Here is a 21,612-nt window from a genome sequence, read left to right as displayed (position 1 = left end):
TATCTGCTTCCAGGACTGTGGTTGACCTCCAGTAACTGAAACTGCAGAAAGCAAAACCATGGATATTGTACTCTTACTTCTACATTTTACAAGTTCAGAATCTGAGGCCCAGAGGTGTAGAAGTGTCCCAGGGCCATGTGACTAGCGTCAGAGCCCAGATTCAAACACAGCAGCTCTGACTCTGAGGCTGGCGCTCTGAGCCACTTTTTAAACCACAGTGTATGGCCGTGCATTGACTGAAATGCATTCTTACTGTAATCTGTTCCTATTGAAAGCCCTAGTTGAATGAAGTTAACTAGAATATTAGATAAGACATTTCACCAACATTCAGCAGATAGTGAATACTTGCTTTCTGTTTCTAGCAAGGTCAGGATCAAAAGTGAGAAAAAAAAATGGAGGGAAAGAAACTCATATTTATTGTGCACAAGTATGTCCCAGTCACTATTCTAGGTGGCACCCATCACTATCACTTAATATTCACAATAACTTTTTGGGGATAGTGTTCTTTTGTTATCTCTGTTTCACCGTGGGGGAGGGGAACAAGACTCTGAGAAATCTCACAAGTTGCTTAAGGTCACGTAGCTAGTAAGTAGAGAAGCTGGGATTCAAATTCAGATTAGTTAGCACATTCCACGATACCGGACAGTCTGGAACTGGGTTTACACTGCACCCCGTGTAATTTTTGACTTGCTATGGAAAATGTCCTCGCAGTGAGAGTAAAACAGAACAACCAAGTCAAGTGGAGAATAGTGAGCTGAGAAACTTTCTATGTTAACTGGGAAATAATCAAATAAGAAGAATTAGTAGACATAGGAAAAGAGGGGAGGAGATAGCTGCAGCTATAATAGACATAGCAGTGAAGAGAGTTAGAGCTCCCAACTGAGACACTCTGGCCTTATTCTGGGTCATTTTGAAGTGGGAATGCAGAAAAAAATAAACCATAGGTAAAAATGAACTCGGGGTTGGGAAAGGAGCTCAAAGGGAACCACAAGAGATGAAAAGGGAGAAAGTAAAAAGTTTCCTGGGGACGCCTGGGTGGCTCAGTCCATTAAGCATCCAACTCTTGATTTTGGTTCAGGTCATGATCTCACAGTTCATGGGATGGAGCCCTGCATCGGGCTCTGTGCTGACAGTGTGGAGCCTGCTTGGGATTCTCTCTCTCCCTCTCTCTCTGGCCCTTCCCTGCTCTCACATGCACTCTTTCTCTCAAATAAACTTAAAAAAAAATTTTTTTTTTAAAGTTTCCTAGGTATTAGCAATGTTCTGAAAGTTTTGCTGAAGAGGCAAGAGGATAAGCCAAGAAGTCGTCTTTGGCAAACCTGGAAAAAGGAGGGTTTCCTCTGAGGAAGTAATAGCCAGAGCAAATAAGAAGCTGTTGACCTAGTGCCAAGGGTAGAAATATGACTAATAAGTTTAGTGGGGATGAATTGAAAAGACTTGGATACTAGGTGGAAGGGAAAAATCATGAATTAGTTTGAAAAACATTTTAACATTGAAAAATGTGAGAAACATTGAAGAATACATGAAATTGTTCCTGGCTAATAACTGGGAATTATTTTAAAATGGGATGAAGCAATAGGACTGCTAGGAATTTACCCAAAGAATACAGGAGGGCTGATTCGTAGGGGCACATGTGCCCCAAGTTTATAGCAGCACTTTCAACAATAGCCAAAGTTTGGGGGCACCTGGGTGGCTCAGTCGGGTAAGCGTCTGACTTTGGCTCAGGTCATGATCTCCAGGTTTGTGAGTTTGAGCCCCACATCGGGTTCTGTGCTGCCAGCTCGGAGCCTGGAGCCTGCTTTGGATTCTGTGTCTTCCTCTCTCTCCGCCCCTCCCCTGCTCACACTCTGTCTGTCTCTCTCTCTCAAAAATAAACATTAAAAAAATTTTTGAAAATAGCCAAATTATGGAAAGAGCCCAGATATCCATTAACTGATGAATGGATAAAGAAGATGTGGCATATATATATAATAGAATACTACTTGGTGAAGAAAAAGAATGAAACCTTGCCATTTGCAACAACTTGGATGGAACTGGAGGGTATTACGCTACGTGAAACAAGCCAGTCAGAAAAAGACAGATATCATATGTTTTTTCATAACAAATGTGGAATTTGAGAAACTTAACAGAAGACCATGGGGGAAGGGAAGGAAAAATAAGTTACAGAGAGGGAGGCAAACCATAAGAGACTCTTAAATATAGAAAACAAACTGAGGGTTGATGAGGGTGGGGGGTTGGGGGGCCGGGGAAAATGGGAGATGGGCATTGAGGAGGGTACTTGTTGGGATGAGCACTGGATATTGTGAGATGAATGTGATAACCACTATGCTACAGAAACATGGATGTTGTATGTAAGTGATGAATCACAGGAATCTACTCCTGAAGCCAAGACTACACTGTATACACTGTAGGTTAGCTAATGTGACAATAAATTATTAAAAAATACATACAATAAAATGGGGTGAAAGAGGTAAATTGATGTGGTTTTATAGTATAATAATGTATAAATAGTCCTTTTAAAAGTGGTGAAGAGAGAGAGAAAAATGTGAAGTGTAAAAATAAATTGGGAAGAAATGGAGTTTAATTAACCTTTACTGATATTACTAGAATGGGGAACAGCCAAATATATGGCATAAATAATTGGCTCTCCTACTCCAGGGACTTACCGAGAGGCAGAATAAAGAGAAGTTAGAAGTTTGGACTCTGGTCAGATTTCTGAGCTAAAATATGGCTCTTCACCTAGTAGCTATATGACCTCAGATAAGTGGTTTAATGTATGTTTGAACAGTTTTCTTAATGTTAAAAGGGATAATAATGTTTCAGGGGGTTGACAAATAAAATACTGTATACAAAGTAGTATTCAATACATCCTAGTTAATATTATCAAGAAGTATGTTTTGAAAAATTTTTAAGTTCCTTTAAGAGCTTCTTGATCTGTTTCTTAATCTATGTAGACTAGATTTACTTCTCTGAATTCTTTCCTTCCAAAATTTCTTTCGGTAAGTTAATGTTTTTAACTGTATCCTTTTGTGTTCTTTCCTACTCAGCTCTGATTATAGCTCATCAGTTTCTGCCTTGGAAATAAATCTTTTTTCTTTTCCTCTATTAGGCTCCACACTTACAGCATTCTCGCTTCTGTGCCTAAATGATAGAACCTAATCTAAGTTAGCTTGTAGGATGACTATCTCAGAAGAACTTAAAGAAGAAAGAAAAACAATACTAAAACCAAACTAAACAAAATTACCCTTATTTCGTTTTTTAATTTTGACTCAGCGTTTTTATAATACTCTTTATTTAGTTTTAATAAATATTTTTCACAAAAACTGTTATTAATAGGGAAAATGGTTGGGGCGCCTGGGTGGCTTAGTTGGTTAACCATCTAACTTCGGCTTAGGTCATGATCTCCCTGTTCATGAGTTCAGGCCCCATGTCCAGCTCTGTGCTGACAGCTCAGAGCCTGGAACCTGCTTCAGATTCTGTGGTTCCCTCTCTCTTTTCCCTTCCCCTTACACTCTGTCTCTCTCAAAAATAAATGAGCATTTAAAGAAAATAGGGGAAATGATTGAAAAATTAAACAATGTGATTATAGCAATACATGAAAAACACCTAATAGTGATATATTTAAAAGTATTTCTTTGCTTTTAGATACAGGTTTACTTAAAGATTTCTCTCAAGGAGGTACATCAGAAGATAAACTTCACATTCTTGTTCAACAGCAATATGAACAGCTAACACATGCAATGAAATGTAAGTTTATTATCAGTTCAATCTTAAAATACATTGTAAATCTTAGAAACATTAATACTTCATTTATCTATTATAATCAGGCAATGAAGTGTGAGCCATAAGTGAATTTTCCAGAACACTCAGCCTTAGCACCTTCCAATATCAAAGTATTTATTTTTACCAATTCAACCTGTCTTTTATTATTTTTTTAAATGTTTTTATTTATTTTTGAGACAGAGAGAGACAGAGCATGAGCAGGGGTGGGGCAGAGAGAGAGGGAGGCACAGAATCCGAAGCAGGCTCCAGGCTCCGAGCTGTCAGCACAGAGCCTGACATGGGGCTCGAACTCACAGACTGTGAGATCATGACCTGAGCCGAAGTCAGATGCTCAACTGACTGAGCCACCCAGGCGCCCCTCAACCTGTCTTTTAAAAATAGATGTTGTACTATGATTTGTAGCATAGGTTAGCAAGGACAGTTTCTTAATGCTGGAGTAAAATAATTATGTATATCCATGATGGAACAGTTTTATTTTCTCTGTTTCTTTTCTTTGGCGTCTTATTTGATGTAATTTTTCTGTTGTCACTGTGCCTGACCATATTCTACAATCCAAATTTTAATCAAACTCTTAAGTCTCTTAGTGCTAAATAGAGATTAATAGAGAAATACAATTATAAATAAAGCCTGAGTAAGTTGAAGTCTGAGTAAATGAGGTCTTTAGGTATTTATTTTATTGTTTCAATCACTCCATTTAGATTTGAGTACCATTTAGATTTTGAGGAGCATTGCCCTCAAATGGATATGGATATGGAAAATGGAGAAGTCTCTGAGAAATTACATAAACTATTATTAATTCAGTACATGTTTATCAAGTGCCTACTCTGGGTCAGGCATTATCCTGGATGTTAGGGATATGAGTGTGAATAAATCCTGATCTCCAAAGGCTCAAAGATAAGTATACCGGTATAGATAATTCAGTACATAAAGATATAACATAATGAGGTAGAAATAAGGCAAATGGTAAGCACAGAGCAGGTCTGCTTTTTTAGTTGATGCTCTAATAAACATTAATTTAAATATGATAATATGTAGGGGTGCCTGGGTGGCTCAGTTGGTTGGGTGGCCAACTTCAGCTCAGGTCATGATCTTGTGGTCCATGAGTTCGAGCCCCGTGTCAGGCTCTGTGATAATATGATAATACGAATATGTATATATATATATATGATATATGAAATAAGTTAGTTGGAAGATTAGAAAGTTGGTAAATAATTTTTTGAATTTTTTGATGCTTTCTCTGACTACTTTGTTTAAAATTACAGTATTATCACCTACAACTATCCTCCATCCCTGCTTTTTCTCTACACTGTTTATCAACCCCTAAAGATACTATATGATTTTCCTATGTATCTGTGTCTTATCATATCAATAAAACATGGCGAAGAATCTCCCCAAGGGCAGAGATTTTTGTCTATGTATCTTAGATGCTAGAATAGTGCTTAGCTTATAGTAGGTGCTTGATATGGGTGAATAAACGAGTGAGTTGCAGGTAGTAGTATTATCTCACAGATGAAAAATCTGAGAGTTTTAAGTAATTTTCCCAGCATCATATAGCAGTAAGTAACATAATTGGGATTCACATCTAAGTCTGTTTCTACAGTTCTTTTAACTAGTTATGTGATATGACTTGTGGGAGAATGGCTGAAGTATCAAGCTCATGGTAATCTGCACTATTATTTGTTTGTGTTTGTAACTAGGTCAGTCACGTTGATTGTATTTTCAATTTCCAAACAGATCAATGAAACCAGGAACTGGTTCTTTGAAAAAAATTAATAAAATTGATACACCCCTAACCAAACTTATCAAGAAAAAAAGAGAAAGCACCCAAATAAACAAAATCACAAGTAAGACAGGAGAAGTAACAACCAACACCACAGAAATAATAAGAGAATATTATGAAAACTATATGCCAACAAATTGGACAATCTGGAAGAAATCAATAAATTCCTAGAAACATATAAACTACCAAAACTGACACAGGAAGAAATAGAAAACTTGAATAGACCAATAACCAGCAAAGAAATTGAATCAATAATCAAAAATCTCCCAATAAACAAAGTCCATGGCCAGCTGGCTCCATAGGAGGAATTCTACCAAACATTTAAAAAAGAGTTAATATATATTCTTCTCAAACTGCTCAAAAAAATAGAAATTGAAGGAAAACTTCCAAACCTTTTGTATGAGGCCAGCATTACCCTGATTCCAAAACCAGATAAAGGCTCCACTAAAAAAGAGAACTACAGGGCTACCCAAGTGGCTCAGTCAGTTAAGTGTCCAACTTTGGCTCAAGTCATGATCCTACAGTTCGTGGGTTTGGGCCCCTCATCAGGTTCTGTGCTGACAGTTCAGAGCCTGGAGACTGCTTTGGATTCTGTGTCTCCCTTTCTCTATGCCCCTCCTGTGCTTGTGCTCTGTCTCTCTCAAAAATAAATAAATGTTAAAAAAATAAAGAGAACTACAGGCCAATATCCCTGATGAATATGGATACCTACCTAAATTGTCAACAAAATGCTAGTGAATCAAATTCAACACTACATTAAAAGAATCATTCACCACGGTGAAGAGGGATTTACTCCTGGGCTGCAAGGGTGGTTTAACATTGGCAAATCAATCAACATGATATACTACATTAATAAAAGAAAGGATAAGAACCATATGATCCTCTCAATAGATGCAGAAAAAGCATTTGACAAAATACAACATTATTCATGATAAAAACCTTCAATAAGTAGATGTAGAGGGAACATACCTCAACAGAATAAAGGCCACATATATAAAACCCACGACCCATTCATCCTTAATGGGGAAAGACAGAGCTTTTCCTCTATGGTCAGGAACAAGACAAGGATGTCTACTCTCACCACTGCTATTTAACATAGTACTAGAAGTCCTAGCCTTAGCAATCAGACAACAAAGAGAAGTAAAAAGGCATGTAAATCAGCAAGAAAGAAGTCAAACTTACACTATTTGCAGATGACATGATAGTCTATATCGAAGACCCAAAAGACTCACCAAAAAATTACTAGAACTGATACATGAATTCACTAAAGTTTCAGGATACAAAACATATGTACAGAATTCTGTTCCATTTCTAAACACCAATAATGAACAGCAGAAAGAGAAATTAAGGAATTGATTAAGGAATTGCACCAAAAGCCATAAGATACCCGGGAATAAACCTAATCAAAGATGTAAAATATATATACTCTGAAAACTATAAAACACTGATGAAAGAAATTGAAGATGACACAAAGAAATGGAAAAACAATCCATGCTCATGGATTGGAAGAACAAATATTGTTAAAATGTCTATGATACCCAAAGCAAGCTACACATTTAATGCAATCCTTATCAAAATACCACCAGAAGTTTTCACAGAGCTAGAACAAAGAATCCTAAAATTTATTTGGAACCACAAAAGACCCCGAATAGCCAAAGCAATCTTGAAAAAGCAAAGCAAAGCAAAGCTGGAGACAGCAAAAATTCTGGACTTCAAGCTATATTATATTCAAGCTGTAGTAATCAAAACAGTATGGTACTGGCACAAAAATAGACACATAGATCAATAGAATAGAATAGAAACCCAGAAGTTGACCATGATAGGTCAACTAAACTTCAACAAAGCAGGAAAGAATGGGAAAAAGCCAATGGGAACAAGACAGTCTCTTCAACAAATGGTGTTGAGAAAACTAGACAGCAACATGCAAAAGAGTGAAACTGGGCCACTTTCTTACACCACACATAAAAATAAATTGAAAATGGATGAAAGATGTAAATGTGAGACAGGAAACCATCAAAATCCTATTGGAGAACACAGGCAGTAACCTCTTTGACTTCAGACATAGCAACTTCTTATTAGATAGGTCGCCTGAGGCAAGGGACACAAATGTAAAAATAAACTATTGGTACTTCATCAAGATAAAAAAGCTTCTGCACAGCAAAGGAAACCATCAACAAAACTAAAAGACAGCTTTCAGTATGGGAGAAGATATTTGCAAATGACATATCTAATAAAGGGTTAGTATCCAAAATCTATAAAGAACTTATCAAAATCAACACCCAAAAACCAAATAATATAGTTAAGAAATGGGTAAAAAAGGACACGAACAGACAGTTTTCCAAAGAAGATATCCAGATGGCTAACAGACACATGAAAAGATGCTCAACATCCCCACTATCGAGGAAATACAAATATGTCTAAATACTAAATCATTTAGTCAGAATGGCTAAAATGAACAACACAGGAAACAACAGGTGTTGGTGAGGATGTGGAGAAAGGGGAACCCTCTTGCACTGTTGGTAGAAATGCAAAGTGGTGCAGCCACTGTGGAAAACAGTATGGAGTTTCCTTGAAAAGTTAAAAATAGAACTACCCTATGATCCAGCCACTACACTATTTACCCAAAAGATACAAAAATACTGATTTGAAGGGATATGTGCACCCTGATGTTTATTGCAGCATTACCAACTATAGCTAAACTATGGAAAGAGCCCAAATGTCCATTGACTGATGAATGGATAAAGAAGATGTGGCATCTATATCTATATCTATCTATATCTATATCTATATCTATATCTATATCTATATCTATATCTATATCTGTATTATCTATATCTATACATACACACACAATGGCATATTACTCAGCCATAAAAAATGAAGTCTTGCCATTTGCAATGATGTGGATGGAGCTAGAGAGTATAATGCTAAGTGAAATAAGTCAGTCAAAGAAAGACAAATACCATATGATTTCACTCATGTGGAATGTAAGAAGCAAAACAAATGAATGGGGGGGGGGTGGTGGGAAGAGAGAGACAAACCATAAAACAGATTCTTCACTATAGAGAACAAACTGATGGTTACTGGAGGGGAGGTGGGTAGGGGAATAGGATAAATGGGTGAGGGGGATTAAGGAATGCACTTGTGGTGAGCACTGAGTATTATATGTAAGTGATGAATCACTAAATTCTTCACCTGAAACTATTACACTGGAATTTATATAAAAACTTGAGAGAAAAAGAAAAACAATTTCAATTTCCATACAATTCAGTTAGATTTACTTTACTTATTGGCCACAGACTACGTTACTAAAACATGCTTTGAAGAGGGGAATAATGCAAGCATCTATGGAAATCATTCCCATCAAAACCATGTGGTATTAGTATCAAATAGATGTTTGGAAACATAAGTCTGTTTAGGATTGTTAATGGGGCCATTATTATTAATTACCACCTTCTTTGCATATAGTTACTAAAGCTCAAGCAGTTGTTTATTGCACGTGTTCTGTTTATCCAGAAGAAAATGAAGGTGTTGTTAAGAAAGCACTGGAATTTCAAGACCATGGGATTAAAGTACAACCTTATAGGTAAGAAAGGAAAGGATTGCTCTGAACTCAAATATTCTGACCATGAATGATTATGATTTTTAAGTTATTTAAAGACGTTCCACATCCTTCTTGTTATACTTTAACATGACCAAACAACCTAATTTCTTACAACTATAACAGATTCTGTAGTCTTTATGATGGATTGGCATGAGCATTCTCTTGTACTACTAAAAATTCTTTTTGTTGTTATCGTTGGTAAAGCTAAATGCATTTTGGCTTTGAGTTGATTGATTTCTGGATAATTGGGCCTGAACTTTATATCCCGAGTTATACATTTATGCCTCAGTGCAGTACAAGAAAAGTAAGTAAAATAAACAGAAAGGAGACAGAGGGGAACCTGGGTGGCTCAGTTGGTTAAGTGTCTGTCTCTTGATACTGGTTCAGGTCATGATCTTGTGGTCATGGACTCATGGTCATGAGATCGAGACCTGCATAATCTGCACTGAGCATGAAGTCTGCCTGGGATTCTCTCTCTCTCCCCCTCTCTGTTTCTCTTTCACTTGCACACACACACACTCTCTGTCAAAATAAGTTTAACAACTTCAAAAAAAAGAGGAAAAGCAAAACTATTTAATTGGATATTTATTACCTGAAAACACATTTCTAAGCTCCTTGTAGCCTTTGTCCCTCACAAGGACTGAGGTAAAAATAGCCTAACAATTCAGGTAGCTTCTGGGTAAAATGCTGCAATAAAATACAGGTAGAGAGGATAAGTAATAATATTCCATCTAAACTGTGGACATCAAAATAAGGAATAGATCTAAAAATATATGACACCTTGGGGCAGCTGGGTGGCTCAGTTGTTTAAGCGTCCAACTCTTGGTTTTGGCTCAGGTCATGATGTCATGGTTGGTGACATTGAGACCCATGTTGGGTTCTGTGGAGCCTGCTTGGGATTCTCTCTCTCTCTCTCTCTCTCTCTCTCTCTCTCCCTCTCCCTCCCTTTCTGCCCCTTCCCTCTCTATCTCTCTCTCTCTCCCTCAAAATAAATAAATAAACTTAAAAAAATAAAAGGGGGCGCCTGGGTGGCTCAGTCAGTTGACTTTGGCTCAGGTCATGATTTCACAGTTCGTGAGTTCGAGCCCTGCATCAGGCTCTGTGCTGACAGCTCAGAGCCTGGAGCCTGCTTCGGATTCTGTGTCTCCCTCTCTCTGCCCGTCCCCCACTCACACTCTGTCTCTCTCAAAAAATAAACATTAAAAAAAAAAAAAGATGTCCGGTACTATGTTGAATAAAAGTGGTGAGAGTGACATTCTTGTCCTCTTTCTGACCTTAGGGTTAAGGCTCTCAGTTCCCCGTTGAGGATGACATTAGCTATGGGTTTTTCATATATGGCCTTTATTATGTTGAGGTGTTTTCCCTTTAAATCTTTGTTGAGGGTTTTTATCATGCATGGATATTGTACTTTGTCAAATGCTTTTTCTGCATCTGTTGAAATGATCTTATGGGTCTTATCCTTTTTCTTATTGATGTAATGTATTATGTTGATTATTTGCAAATAGTGAACCACCCTGGCAACCAAGGAATAAATCCCACTTCATTGCGGTGAATGATATTTTAAATGTATTGCTGGATTCAGTTTGCTAGTATTTTGTTGAGAATTTTTGCATCTATGTTCCTTAGAGATTAGCTCCTTTAAGTTTGTTATTAACTGTTTTATGTATTTGGGTGCTTTCATGTTGGGTGCATAATGTTTACAATTGTATCTTCTTGTTGGATTGCCCCCTCTATTATTATATGGTGTCCTTCTTTGCCTCTTGTTATAGTCTTTGTTTTAAAGTCAATTTTGTCTGATAAAAGTATTGCTACTCTGGCTTTCTTTTTTTAAGTAATTTATTTTGAGAGACAGAGACAGAGACAGAGACAGAGTGAGCGGGAGACAGAGAATCCCAGGCAGGCTTTTTGCTGCCAGCGCAGATTCTGATATGGGGCTCAAACCCACGAACCATGAGATCATGAGCTGTGCCGAAACCAAGAGTCTGATGCTTAACTGCTTAACCAACTGAGCCACCCAGGTGCCCCGCCCCTCTGGCTTTCTTTTGACATCTGTTTGCACCATAAATGTTTTTCTATCCCCTCACTTTCAATCTGCAGGTGTCTTTAGGTCTGAAATGGGTCTGTTGTAGGCAGCATATAGATGGGTCTGGTTTTTTATCCATTCTATCACCCTATGTCTTGTGATTGGAACGTTTTTTACATTCAAAGTAATTATTGATACATATGTCTTTACTGCCATTGTATTACTTGTTTTGTGGTTGTTTCTGAAGATTTTCTTGTTCTTGTCATTCTCTCTTTCATGGATTGCTGGTTTTCTTTAGTGATAATTTGGATTTCTATCTCTGTATTCTTTGCCTATTAGTGGTTTTTGATACTGTTAGGTTTGTGTATAACATCTTCTGCATGTAGCAGTCTATAGTAGGTTGATGGTTGTTTCAGTTTGAACCCTTTCTTTACTCCTGTCTTCCCCATGTTTCAGGCTTATGGCATCATACTTTACATCCTTCTATTTTGTGAGTTCCTTCACTGATTTTTTAAAGAAGTATTCATTTTTGCTGCGTTGGTGTTCCCTACCTTCATACTGTCATTATTGGCCTTTCCTTTCCATTCCAAGAGTCCTCTTTAATATTTCTTGCAGGCCTGGTTTAATTGTCACAAACTCCTTTAGTTTTTGTTTGGGAAACTCTATCTCTCCTTTGGTTCTGAATTGCAGCCTTGCTGGATAGAGTATTCTTGGCTGCAGGTTTTTCCCATTCAGCACTTTGAATATATCGTGCCATTCCTTTCTGGCTTGGCAAGTTTCTGCAGAAAAAGCCATTAATAGCCTTACGGGGTTTCCTTTGTATGAAATTGTCTTGTCTTGCTGCTTTTAATATTGTTTTATCACTATATTTTACCATTTTAATTACAGTGTGTTGGTGGAGTGCCTGGCTGGCTCAGTCAGTAGAGCATGCAACTCTTGATCTTGGGGTTGTAAGTTTGAGCCCTATGTTGGGTGTGGAGCCTACTTAAAACAATATTAATAATAAACAACAGTATGCCTTGGTGTGGTCCAGTGAGTATCCTTATGATCATTGCTTTAAATTCTCCATCAGGCTTGTTACTCTGTTTTACTTATATCTCCAGCTGTCACCTTCTCTTGTTCTTTCATTTGGGACAGATTCCTCTGTCTTCTCATTTTGTCTAAGTCTCTGTGCTTATTTCTCTGTGTTAGGAAAGTTAGCTACGTCTCCTGTTCTTGAGGGTAATAGCTTTATGAAGAAGAGGTCCTATAATGCCCTGCAGTGTAGGGTCCCCTTTTCCCCAGGGCCTGGCACTTCTGGGAGTGTCTCCAATGTGTTGTGTGTGCTCTGCTGTTGTATCCTGACTGCTTTATCCATCAGGCCAGTTATCTGCAGAGACTCTCTTTGCCTGTTGTGGGCAGTGTTTGGTTCCTGGCCTGAATATGGTGCATTTTAGTTAGGTGTGCTCTGATCTGCTTGGGAAATGAGACATATCTCCACTGTCACCAGAATTGAGGCCTCACCAAAACACCTGGGTCAGGAGATGCAGTGTCAGTAGGGGTTTGGGCCAGTCTTCTAGAGGAGGGGGCCTACCACACTGAGACGGAGGCGAGCATGACTGGAAAGGGCAGTTCTTCCAGATGGCAAGGGGGCAGAGCTTGGTTTAAGCAAGTCAGGTAGCAAGTGTCCAGTGTTGGTGCCGTACTGGTACCTGCAGGTGGCCCTGTGCTCATGTTGAAGGGCTGCAGAGGGAAATGACACTGGCCAATGTCTTTGTTCCTGGAGGGGTCTCTCCACTGAATGCTGCCTATCCGGGACAGGCTCCAAGATGAGCAAATAACCTCCTCGCTCTGTGGCCCAGGCACTCTTCAGATTGCTGTTTTTGCCTGCTTTCTCTCCAAGAGCAGCCCCAGTGTCCTCCAAGCCCTCCTTTAAAACTCCTCTAAAACTCCAGGCTCTAAGCCTTGCTGGTTAAAAGAACTCACAAAATTTAGGCCCTTTCACTTTCCAAGTCCACTGCTATGGGGATTTGTCTCTCCTGTACATTTCCGTGTGCTAGTTTGTCCCTCACCCTTCTCTGAGATTACAGCTCCCAACCCACTGCAGCACCATGATCCATTTCTCTCCCAAGCCAAATCTCCACACTTCCTACTTTGTAGCCTCTTCTCTGCCTTTGGTTGTGGAGTTTGTTCTGCCAGTTTTCAGACTGATTTCTGGAGTATTTAGGATGATTTGATAGGCACCTAATTGTATTCGTGGGACAAGGCAAGCCTAGGGGCCTCCTATTCCACTACCATCTTCCAAGAACCCCTATAGACCTGTATTTAAAGGGCTCATGTGATTAGGTCAGGTCCATCCTGATAACATGCATAGCTTAAGGTTAAGAGACCTTAATTACATCTGCAAAATTCCTTTTGCCATGTGTCTTATTTTCCTAGGCTCCCACAACAAACTATCCCAAACTTGGTGACTTATAGCAAGAGAAATTTATTCTCTCACAGTTCTGGAGACCAGAAGTCCGAATGAATGTCAGGTGTTGGCAGGGTTGGTTGGTTTCTGGGGCCTCTGAGGAAGAATCTGTTTTATGCCTCTCCCAGCTTCTGGTGTTCACTAGCAATCTTTAGTGCCCTTGGCCTGTAGCTGTGTCATTCTAACCTCTGTCTCTGTCTTCACATGGCCCTCTTCCCCTGTGTGTCTCTGTATCCTCTCTCCTTATAGGGACACCAATATTGGACTTAGGGTCTACTCTACTCCAGTATTACCTCCTCTTAAATATCTGCAAAGACGCTATTTCCAAATAAGGGCACATTCTGGGTTTTGGGTGGACATGAATTTTAGGGAGGACACAATTCAGCCCCCAACAGTCCACTCTGCCCCCCCCAATTGATGTCTGTCTCATGTGTGAAATACATTCAACTCACCCCAATATCCTCAAGTCCTCACCCATTCCAGGATCAATTCTAAATCCAAAATCTCACCTAAATATCATCAACTGCATAAATCCCAAATGTCATCATCTAAGTCAGGTATCCACGAGACTGGATATGAACTTCCTTTATTATTCAGAGAAATGGCCTGTAACCTGGAGTTTAGAAATAAATTTGTTATGTAGGGGTAATTGTAAGGTAACTTAACCAATCTTAATTAGGATTATTACCATTAGCAAAGACAGCATATATAGCTAAAATATATCATATTTATTAAACACTAACTGAATACTTACTGTGTACCAGACACTCTTCTAGGTGCTAAGAATATATTAATAAATTAAAATTGACAAAATCCCAACCTTCATATTTACATTTTGGAACTAAGTATGTCCAACTTGTTAAGAAATCATTATTTTTCATAAGAATTTTTTTACCTTATGTGAACAAATTGTTTTTGGTGATTTCTATTTATGTAGAGCACATAAATAAATAGGCCTCAGAAATTCGGTTTGTTGGTTGCAAGGTTGGTGAGAGGAGGGACTAGCTCTCTTGCCTTTAGTACCTGCACAGCTATTATACTTCAGCTGAGTTCAGCATAAACCCTTATTAAGCACCACCTTCTGTGCCACTTTTGGCATGTCATTTGAGGTCACGTGTCTGCCTGTATCCTAAGTGACCTCTGCATCCCTTTACTCACCTTATGTCCCAGGCACATGGAAATACTTGCTGCACCCTGAACATTTTTATGATACTTGTGTTTTTGTGTCCTTCTTTCTTTCTTTCGTTTCCTTCCTTCTTTCTGCCTAGAAATACCTTCTTTACCTTTTGGGAAACTTATCCTTCAAGACACAGTACCAGTGGTTCTTCCTCTGTGGAGTCTCCACGTGCGCTATCCTGTGGCCAGAGTTAATTGGGCCTTATTCTGTATTACTACCTCATTTTGTCTCTCCTTGGCTCAGCATTCTTATTGGGTCTTCTTTATACTATTACAAACTGATTAGGGGGAGCCTGGGTGGCTCAATCAGTTGGGTGTCTGACTTTGGCTCAGGTCATGTTCTCATGGTTCGTAGTTTGAGCCCACGTCCGGCTCTGTGCTGACAGCTCGGAGCCTGGAGCCTGCTTCGGATTCCGTGTCTCCCTCTCTCTCTGCCCCTCCCCCACTCTCTCTCTCTCTCTCTCTCTCTCTCTCTCTCTCAAAAATAAACATTAAAAAAAAATTTAATAAACTGATTAGTTTCTCCAACCAAATTGTAAACTATTGAGAATTAATTGATCTTTATATGCCTTGCACATAGTAGGCAAATAGTGAATGAATGAATATAAATTTAAAATGATTTTAAATCACTAAGTTCTGTACCTGAAACTAACATTACATTGTATGTTAACTGACTGGAATTTAAATAAAAACTTGAAAAAAATGGTTTTAAAAACTTTCAGAATATATAAAATTATTAATAAGAGTTCCTGATATTTTAACTTACATGGGAAAATATTTATTGCCTTGATTAAATATATTTTAATTGTAAAAGCATGGGAATATAAGAATTATTTATTATTTATTACTATTGAATGAGAAATTAAATAGTAAATATAAAAACCAAAATGTTACCTTACACATAATAGTGATTAGAGACCTTACACCAAGTCTTCTGTTATATGCTTTCTTGAGCACTACATAACTCATCCGTTACTCAAAAAGTAGTTGAGAAGAATAATGTAGTGAAAATGACGGGCCATATTTTTATATTGTAATTGTGCAAAAAGTAACCAGAGGAAGGAAGTCATACTTTTTGTATTTTGACATGTGAAAGTAAAGGATTTTTTTCTGTTCCACCTTTGTGATTACTCTATGTATTTACCGGTTTTGATAGAAGTCTTTTTGTTAACATACTATTGAGTTGGAAAAGAGTTTTTAATTTGTGGAAAGGCTGGTATTCTTGTCATAGTTGTTTAGAGATGGAAGCTTTGGCAAGCATGATAAATTCTGAACATGAAATATTAGAGCTTTTAATTTATAATAATATTATGATGCTTCAGCATTTTAGGCTTATTGGGAATTTTTGTTTAAATGATTAGAAAACGTAACAGAAGAAAAAATGTTGCAATCTAGTGTCTCTCTCGATTGGCAAATGAGCCATTCTAACTATTTCCTGTTTGCTCCTATCTCCTGCAGGCTTAGTCCTCCTGTCCTTCCACTGTGCTCCTTAAAGGAAATACATTTGTCTACTGATAAGTTTTTCAGAATGGAACCATCTGAAATTACCAATGGTTGTTTTCTTTCTGTTCTAACAAGGGAGGTAAGGGGGAAAATCCCAATCCATGTTATACTTTTTTAAGAATTAAGAAACAACAAAGCCTCATAAAGAGGAACCTAGGAATTTTGTGAACATTTTGTAATGGTGTGTTTATTTCATAAGTAGCTAAAAGACAGGAGAAAGAATTATTACTGTGTGACACAAAAATCCCTATTTTTTTTAAGTTTATGTTTTTAGTAAACTCTACACCCAACGTGGAGCTCGAACCCACAACCCCGAGATCAAGAGTTGCACATTCTTCCGGCTGAGCTGGCCAGTGCCCCCCAGTCCCTTTTTCTGGGGTTCCTCCCTTGCCTGCTCTCCACCCCCACTTCTCCAAGTACTTTGCCACATCTAGTTCATCTTAGCTCACATGGAAAAAATAAGCTCTGTAATTTTTTTTTCTGCCAGATTTACAAATGGGGAAGTTTTGGGGCACCAGGGTGACTCAGTTAAGCGTCTGCCTTCAGCTCAGATCATGATTTCATGGTTCATGAATTTGAGTCCCACATCGGGCTGTCTGCTGTCTGCAGAGCCTGCTTCAGATCTTCTGTCCCCCTCTCTCTTGCCCCTCCTCTGCTCTCTCTCTCTCAAAAATAAAAACTTAAAACAACAGCAACAAAAAACAAAACAAATGGGGAAGTGTAAGTCTAAAAAAAAGTCATTGACTGAGGTTTATGGGCTATATTAGGGACTCAAGCCTAAAAACCATTTCTTTTATAGTAATAGATGCACTTTTATTTTTACTGAAACACTGAGAAAATTTGTAATATACACAATAGTTAACTCCTACATTTAGTAACTGCTTCTTTTGATTGTAGCGGGACCCATCTGAGGCAGTGTCTGTGAAAGATGTTTTGGCCCGTGCTGCAGCAAAGGGTCTACTGGATGGAATTGAGTTGGGTAAAGCTTCAAAACGGGAGAAGAAGAAGAAGAAATCAAAAATACCATTGTCAAAAGCCCCCACCAATGATAGTAATGACATCCAAATGAAAATTGCTGAATTCCTGAATCGAGAAAGTAATGCAAATGCTAATCGGTCAGAGACATTAGCAACAAAAACATCTCTTCCACAGAAAAATACAACTACAGCTGGTTCTTCCTCGCATGTCAGAAAACCCAACAAGCCCACCAGCAATCCTTCAGGGCCTACATTTATGAAGAACACAGCTCAACCCAGACCGTATGAACGGCAGACAAACTTCGTAAGATCTCGCCCAGAAGACAGAGTGATGGCATTGAAACCTGTAGAGATTGTTTTGCCTCCAGTAATGTTGCCATTTTCAGGTTCCCAAGGGATCAAATCTCAGATACCAACTCAACATTTTTACTATCGTTGGGTTGGACCCAACACTGTCCTGCCCAACTACTTTCCCTCACCATCAACATCCAGAAGAGGGGAAAAGCCTAGAGAAAACTTACCTTCCTCCCTACTCAGGCATCCTCGACCATGGCTTTGACCATCTTGTGTTTTTTACAGGGGTCAAGAGCTCATGTTTTTTCAAAGTCTGATATTTCTCTGAGGTTAGCCATCCCTATACAAGATACTCATCCTTTTGGCCACTTAGTATCTTCTAAAGGTGCTATTAACTTCAAGAGAATTAAGACAAGTGAGAAATAACAATGTAGGCACTTCAACAAAAGCAGAATTCCTACATTTCAACAGTTCCGTGCTGATCTGTTCTAGAATGTCCAGCTTAGACTCAGGATCAGCTGTTAGAACTTGTATCCCTCTTGTTAACTTTCAGTCTGGACTCAGGACACCAGTTTTAAGAGAAAGCTGCAACAATTTTTCCTGACGGGAAACACCGTCTGCCTTATAACAGACTTGAGGTGGTTTACTAGAGTGTAGATACGGAAAAGATGCTGGCCTCTCACACTGACTTTATGTTGCTTTTTCAGTATCCACCTGCGGTTTGACATTTTCAATCGCTGTGGAGGTTGATTTTTTTCTTAAATATCAAAATATTCTTTAAACGGAGGGGGGGGGGGTGTCATGAGTTTTTGTGATGTGATTGAGATTGAGTAGGAAGAACAGGAGGTTCCGAAGTTCCAGGTGTGCATAGTTCAGAAGTACGTTAACAGAGCAAAAACGGTTTCTCATCGAAAGAGCTTCTGGGATCCTGAGCAGACTGAACACAATCAGCTATCCCTTCTGCCAAATATGGTTGTAAAAAAGTGACTGTACACAAATTTCCATCCAAATAGTAATAATTCTGAGGAAGAGGCAAAACTGTTGACTGCAAGTGACACCTGTTATTGAAGAAATCCATAAAAATGTCTGATTCTGTTCAAAGATCAGGTGAAATGCTAAAATCTACAAGTCATTTCAAATGGTACACGGTAACCAAACTGGTAAATCATCTCTGATGCACAACTAAAATATATTGTAGCACTATGTTAATTATATTAAAAGTCAATTCATCTTGAATGTATCATCCATTGCCTACCAAGAATTGGTATGATTATCATTTTGGGGTCTATTGATTTTTTTTTTCCATCATGGAAACAGAAATTGTTTGACATTTAATCAAGTAAGCTACAACTATGAAACCTATTGTTTAAAAACATGTTCATAGATACAACGTTTGAATATAAAGTTCCATTTTCAGAATCTAGTCGTGTTGAACAGTGTTATGTAAATTCCTAAATGTTCAATTCAGGTGGCATGATTTCAGTAGAGTATTATCTTCTTCAAGATGAATTTTTAGGTCTATTTCAGCCTAATACCCTATCCTTTATTTTCTCACTTGAAGTGAGGCTAAACAAAATGGCGAATTTCATTTTATTGGTAATAAATCTTTATTTTAGCTAAAAATTTACATAGAATGTGTCAACGAAGAAAGGGAACAAGACTTCATATACTTGGAAATTTCAATCCTCAAAGATTTCTCAATTATGACTCTCAGCAGGTCCAGAAGTGTTTTAAATGCTCAGCTTATTTTACTGACTGCAAAAATAAAAAACGATAGATTTCTTTGTTCCGAATATGGCGTCTCTCCTCTTGCTCTGGCTTGGAGCACTCAGTGCCCCGAGGGCACTAGTGCAGCTGCAGTGAACTTTGTTGGGTGAAGAGCTGGAGTGTTTTCCAGGGAATCGCTCATTCCCCCTGTGCTCTGCCCCTGCCCCAAGCTGCAAAGGATGCCACTGTCCATGAGTAGCAGGTCTCAGACCCTTATTTTCTGTGATGTTCTGAAAAGGAAACTCTCATTGTGAAGGAATAGTTCAGACTGTTTTCTGAGAAGCTTGTGATTCGTGTCGCATCACAATGTAAGCCACTTATTTTCAGTATCTTACCTAACACGCTTGTCACTGTTCTCTTCAGAAATATATGGAGATTCTGAATGGTTCGTTAAGCCTGTAGTTTTCTTCTTTGAGAGTCTTCTGAGAAGGGCGTGATCAATTATTTAAGTACTCTTGTGGAGTAAAAAGGGAAAAATGCTTTGGATAAAGACAACATGAGGGATTGAGTGAAGGAGAATATTGATTACACGGACATTTTCCTTTCTTGAGCTTCTTACTGTGCTCAAGTGCTGCAAAAATCTAAAATAGATTTGCTGGTATTTAGATTCTCCAATAGCAAATTTTATCTGAAATTACTTACCACTAGTATAATACCTGAAACCGAAATGAAATTTCGTTCCTTCACAGTAACTGCCTTTAATAGAGTAAAAGAGAAACCATGGGGCGGAAACGCAAGAGGAACCAGAAAAATGGGTACATACTCTACATTCTGCTTCTCTTCCATGTCTGACAGTTGAACTAGCCCAGATTCAACTGGTTTTTCTGGCTACCTTTGCTTTTGGATTTAGTGCCTGTGCAACTTTATTCTTCATTCTTTGACGTCAGACTCTTAAAGGATACGAAAGATAGACTTTCTTAACACTAGACTGCTTACCCAGGCCTTGCGTTGGTGACTCAGGATGCCAGCGGTCCTTCCTGGTCACCAGATAAGAGCAGTGTGATGAATTAATTACTCAGAATTTAAAGTTACTTTCTAGTTCTTAACCAGGTGGAAACCTGCAATAGCAAAGCAGAATAATTTGAAAACAAAATGACTAGCGTGGCGACACTGAACTTGTATTTCCATTCCTGGATCTATAGGACTGAGATGTCAGATAAACGAGCCAGACGTTTTATGCAGCTAAGTTTATTCTCACAACATATTACATTTAAATGTGTCAAAGTGGTCAACAGCAAACGGGCCGAAAGCAAAACCAAACGTTCTTTCAGGATAAACAAGCCGCTTCGGGTGGCAGGGAGTGCTCTCACTGATCGGGTGTGAGTGGAATCTTTTCTCTGAAGCTGAAATAAATTGAACTTCATTTTACTGGCTGTATAACACACACGTCATCTGGGTATTAGGTTAAGGAAGCCTGGCAAACTAGAGAGCTAATGGTTTTACTGGCTACATTGTGCTCGTCTCAGAGAGATGTTTTTCATGTTGTTTGTGAAATCTTGAATCTGTGTTGCAATGCTTAATGAAATGCGTGTGTCATACGAGAAAAGGAGGAAAGATTTAGGGCTTTCGAGTAGGTGACCTTGTGTGGAATCACCTTACCAATCTCTACTCCGTCCTGAGATCGGAGTGGCTCTTTGACAAAGTAGCGGTGCCAACAGTTTCTCACCAGGAACGAATTTTAGTGGAGATGGGTCTAATGTCCCCTCATGCAGTCAGACAGACACGAACGAAAAACAGTGGTCCTAATTAGCTACGGGTGGTCTTCTATCCAGGTGAACAGAGGGCTTGTGGGCACGGGTCTGTCGCCTAGAGGAGATGACAGGTGTTGGGAAGGACATAAACACACAGCCCCAAGCGGTGCTTTAGGTTTGCCACAGGCGTGTTGGCTCTTCCCCTTGAGGCTGCCAAGAGGCGCATATATGAGGTGGCCAGTCTGCGTCTATCTAGCTGCTTTTAAAAAATAAAAGGAACTTTAAGCATGTTGCCATTTCTTCTACATAGTCCAATAAAAATGTGTCTACAAATCATTACAAAACCACCTTTTCGGCAACGTATAGTTCACTGAGATTACTTAGGCCTGGATACCTTGTGAGATACTATCCAGTAAAGAGAATACATTAACACGATAATGCAGTATATTTCAGTAAAAATAGAATAAATAAAATAAAAATATCTTAAGCTGTATTTAACAGGTTAATTAAAAAAATGATAAGACATACAAGGCATAGTGAACATGGCTGCCTGTTTACCGAGTCA

The 21,612-nt window shown here is 38.6% G+C and overlaps 1 protein-coding gene across 6 annotated transcripts in view; it reads left to right on the top strand.

The window, feature by feature from the left end:
• Positions 1–21,338, top strand: part of NSUN7 (NOP2/Sun RNA methyltransferase family member 7) — a 54,570-nt gene extending 33,232 nt beyond the window's left edge. For 4 of the 6 annotated variants that reach the window (XM_015086539.3, XM_015086541.3, XM_027055902.2 and 1 more), the window contains 4 exons: positions 3,646–3,747; positions 9,032–9,149; positions 16,274–16,397; positions 17,216–21,338. In XM_015086539.3, the coding sequence (XP_014942025.1) occupies positions 3,646–3,747; positions 9,032–9,149; positions 16,274–16,397; positions 17,216–17,854 (983 nt within the window). In that variant the 3' untranslated portion in view covers positions 17,855–21,338. Of the gene's footprint in view, positions 1–3,645; positions 3,748–9,031; positions 9,150–16,273; positions 16,488–17,215 lie in introns of those variants that run through there. The other 2 variants (XR_008296346.1, XM_053217434.1) reach the window with 2 other exon arrangements.
• Positions 21,339–21,612: the final 274 nt, after the last annotated feature.

The sequence above is a fragment of the Acinonyx jubatus genome, chromosome B1 (genome assembly GCF_027475565.1).
Source record: "Acinonyx jubatus isolate Ajub_Pintada_27869175 chromosome B1, VMU_Ajub_asm_v1.0, whole genome shotgun sequence".
Taxonomy (NCBI): domain Eukaryota; kingdom Metazoa; phylum Chordata; class Mammalia; order Carnivora; family Felidae; genus Acinonyx; species Acinonyx jubatus.
The sequence above is the reverse complement of the archived record's forward strand: the minus strand, read 5'-3'. Positions and strand labels throughout refer to the sequence as shown.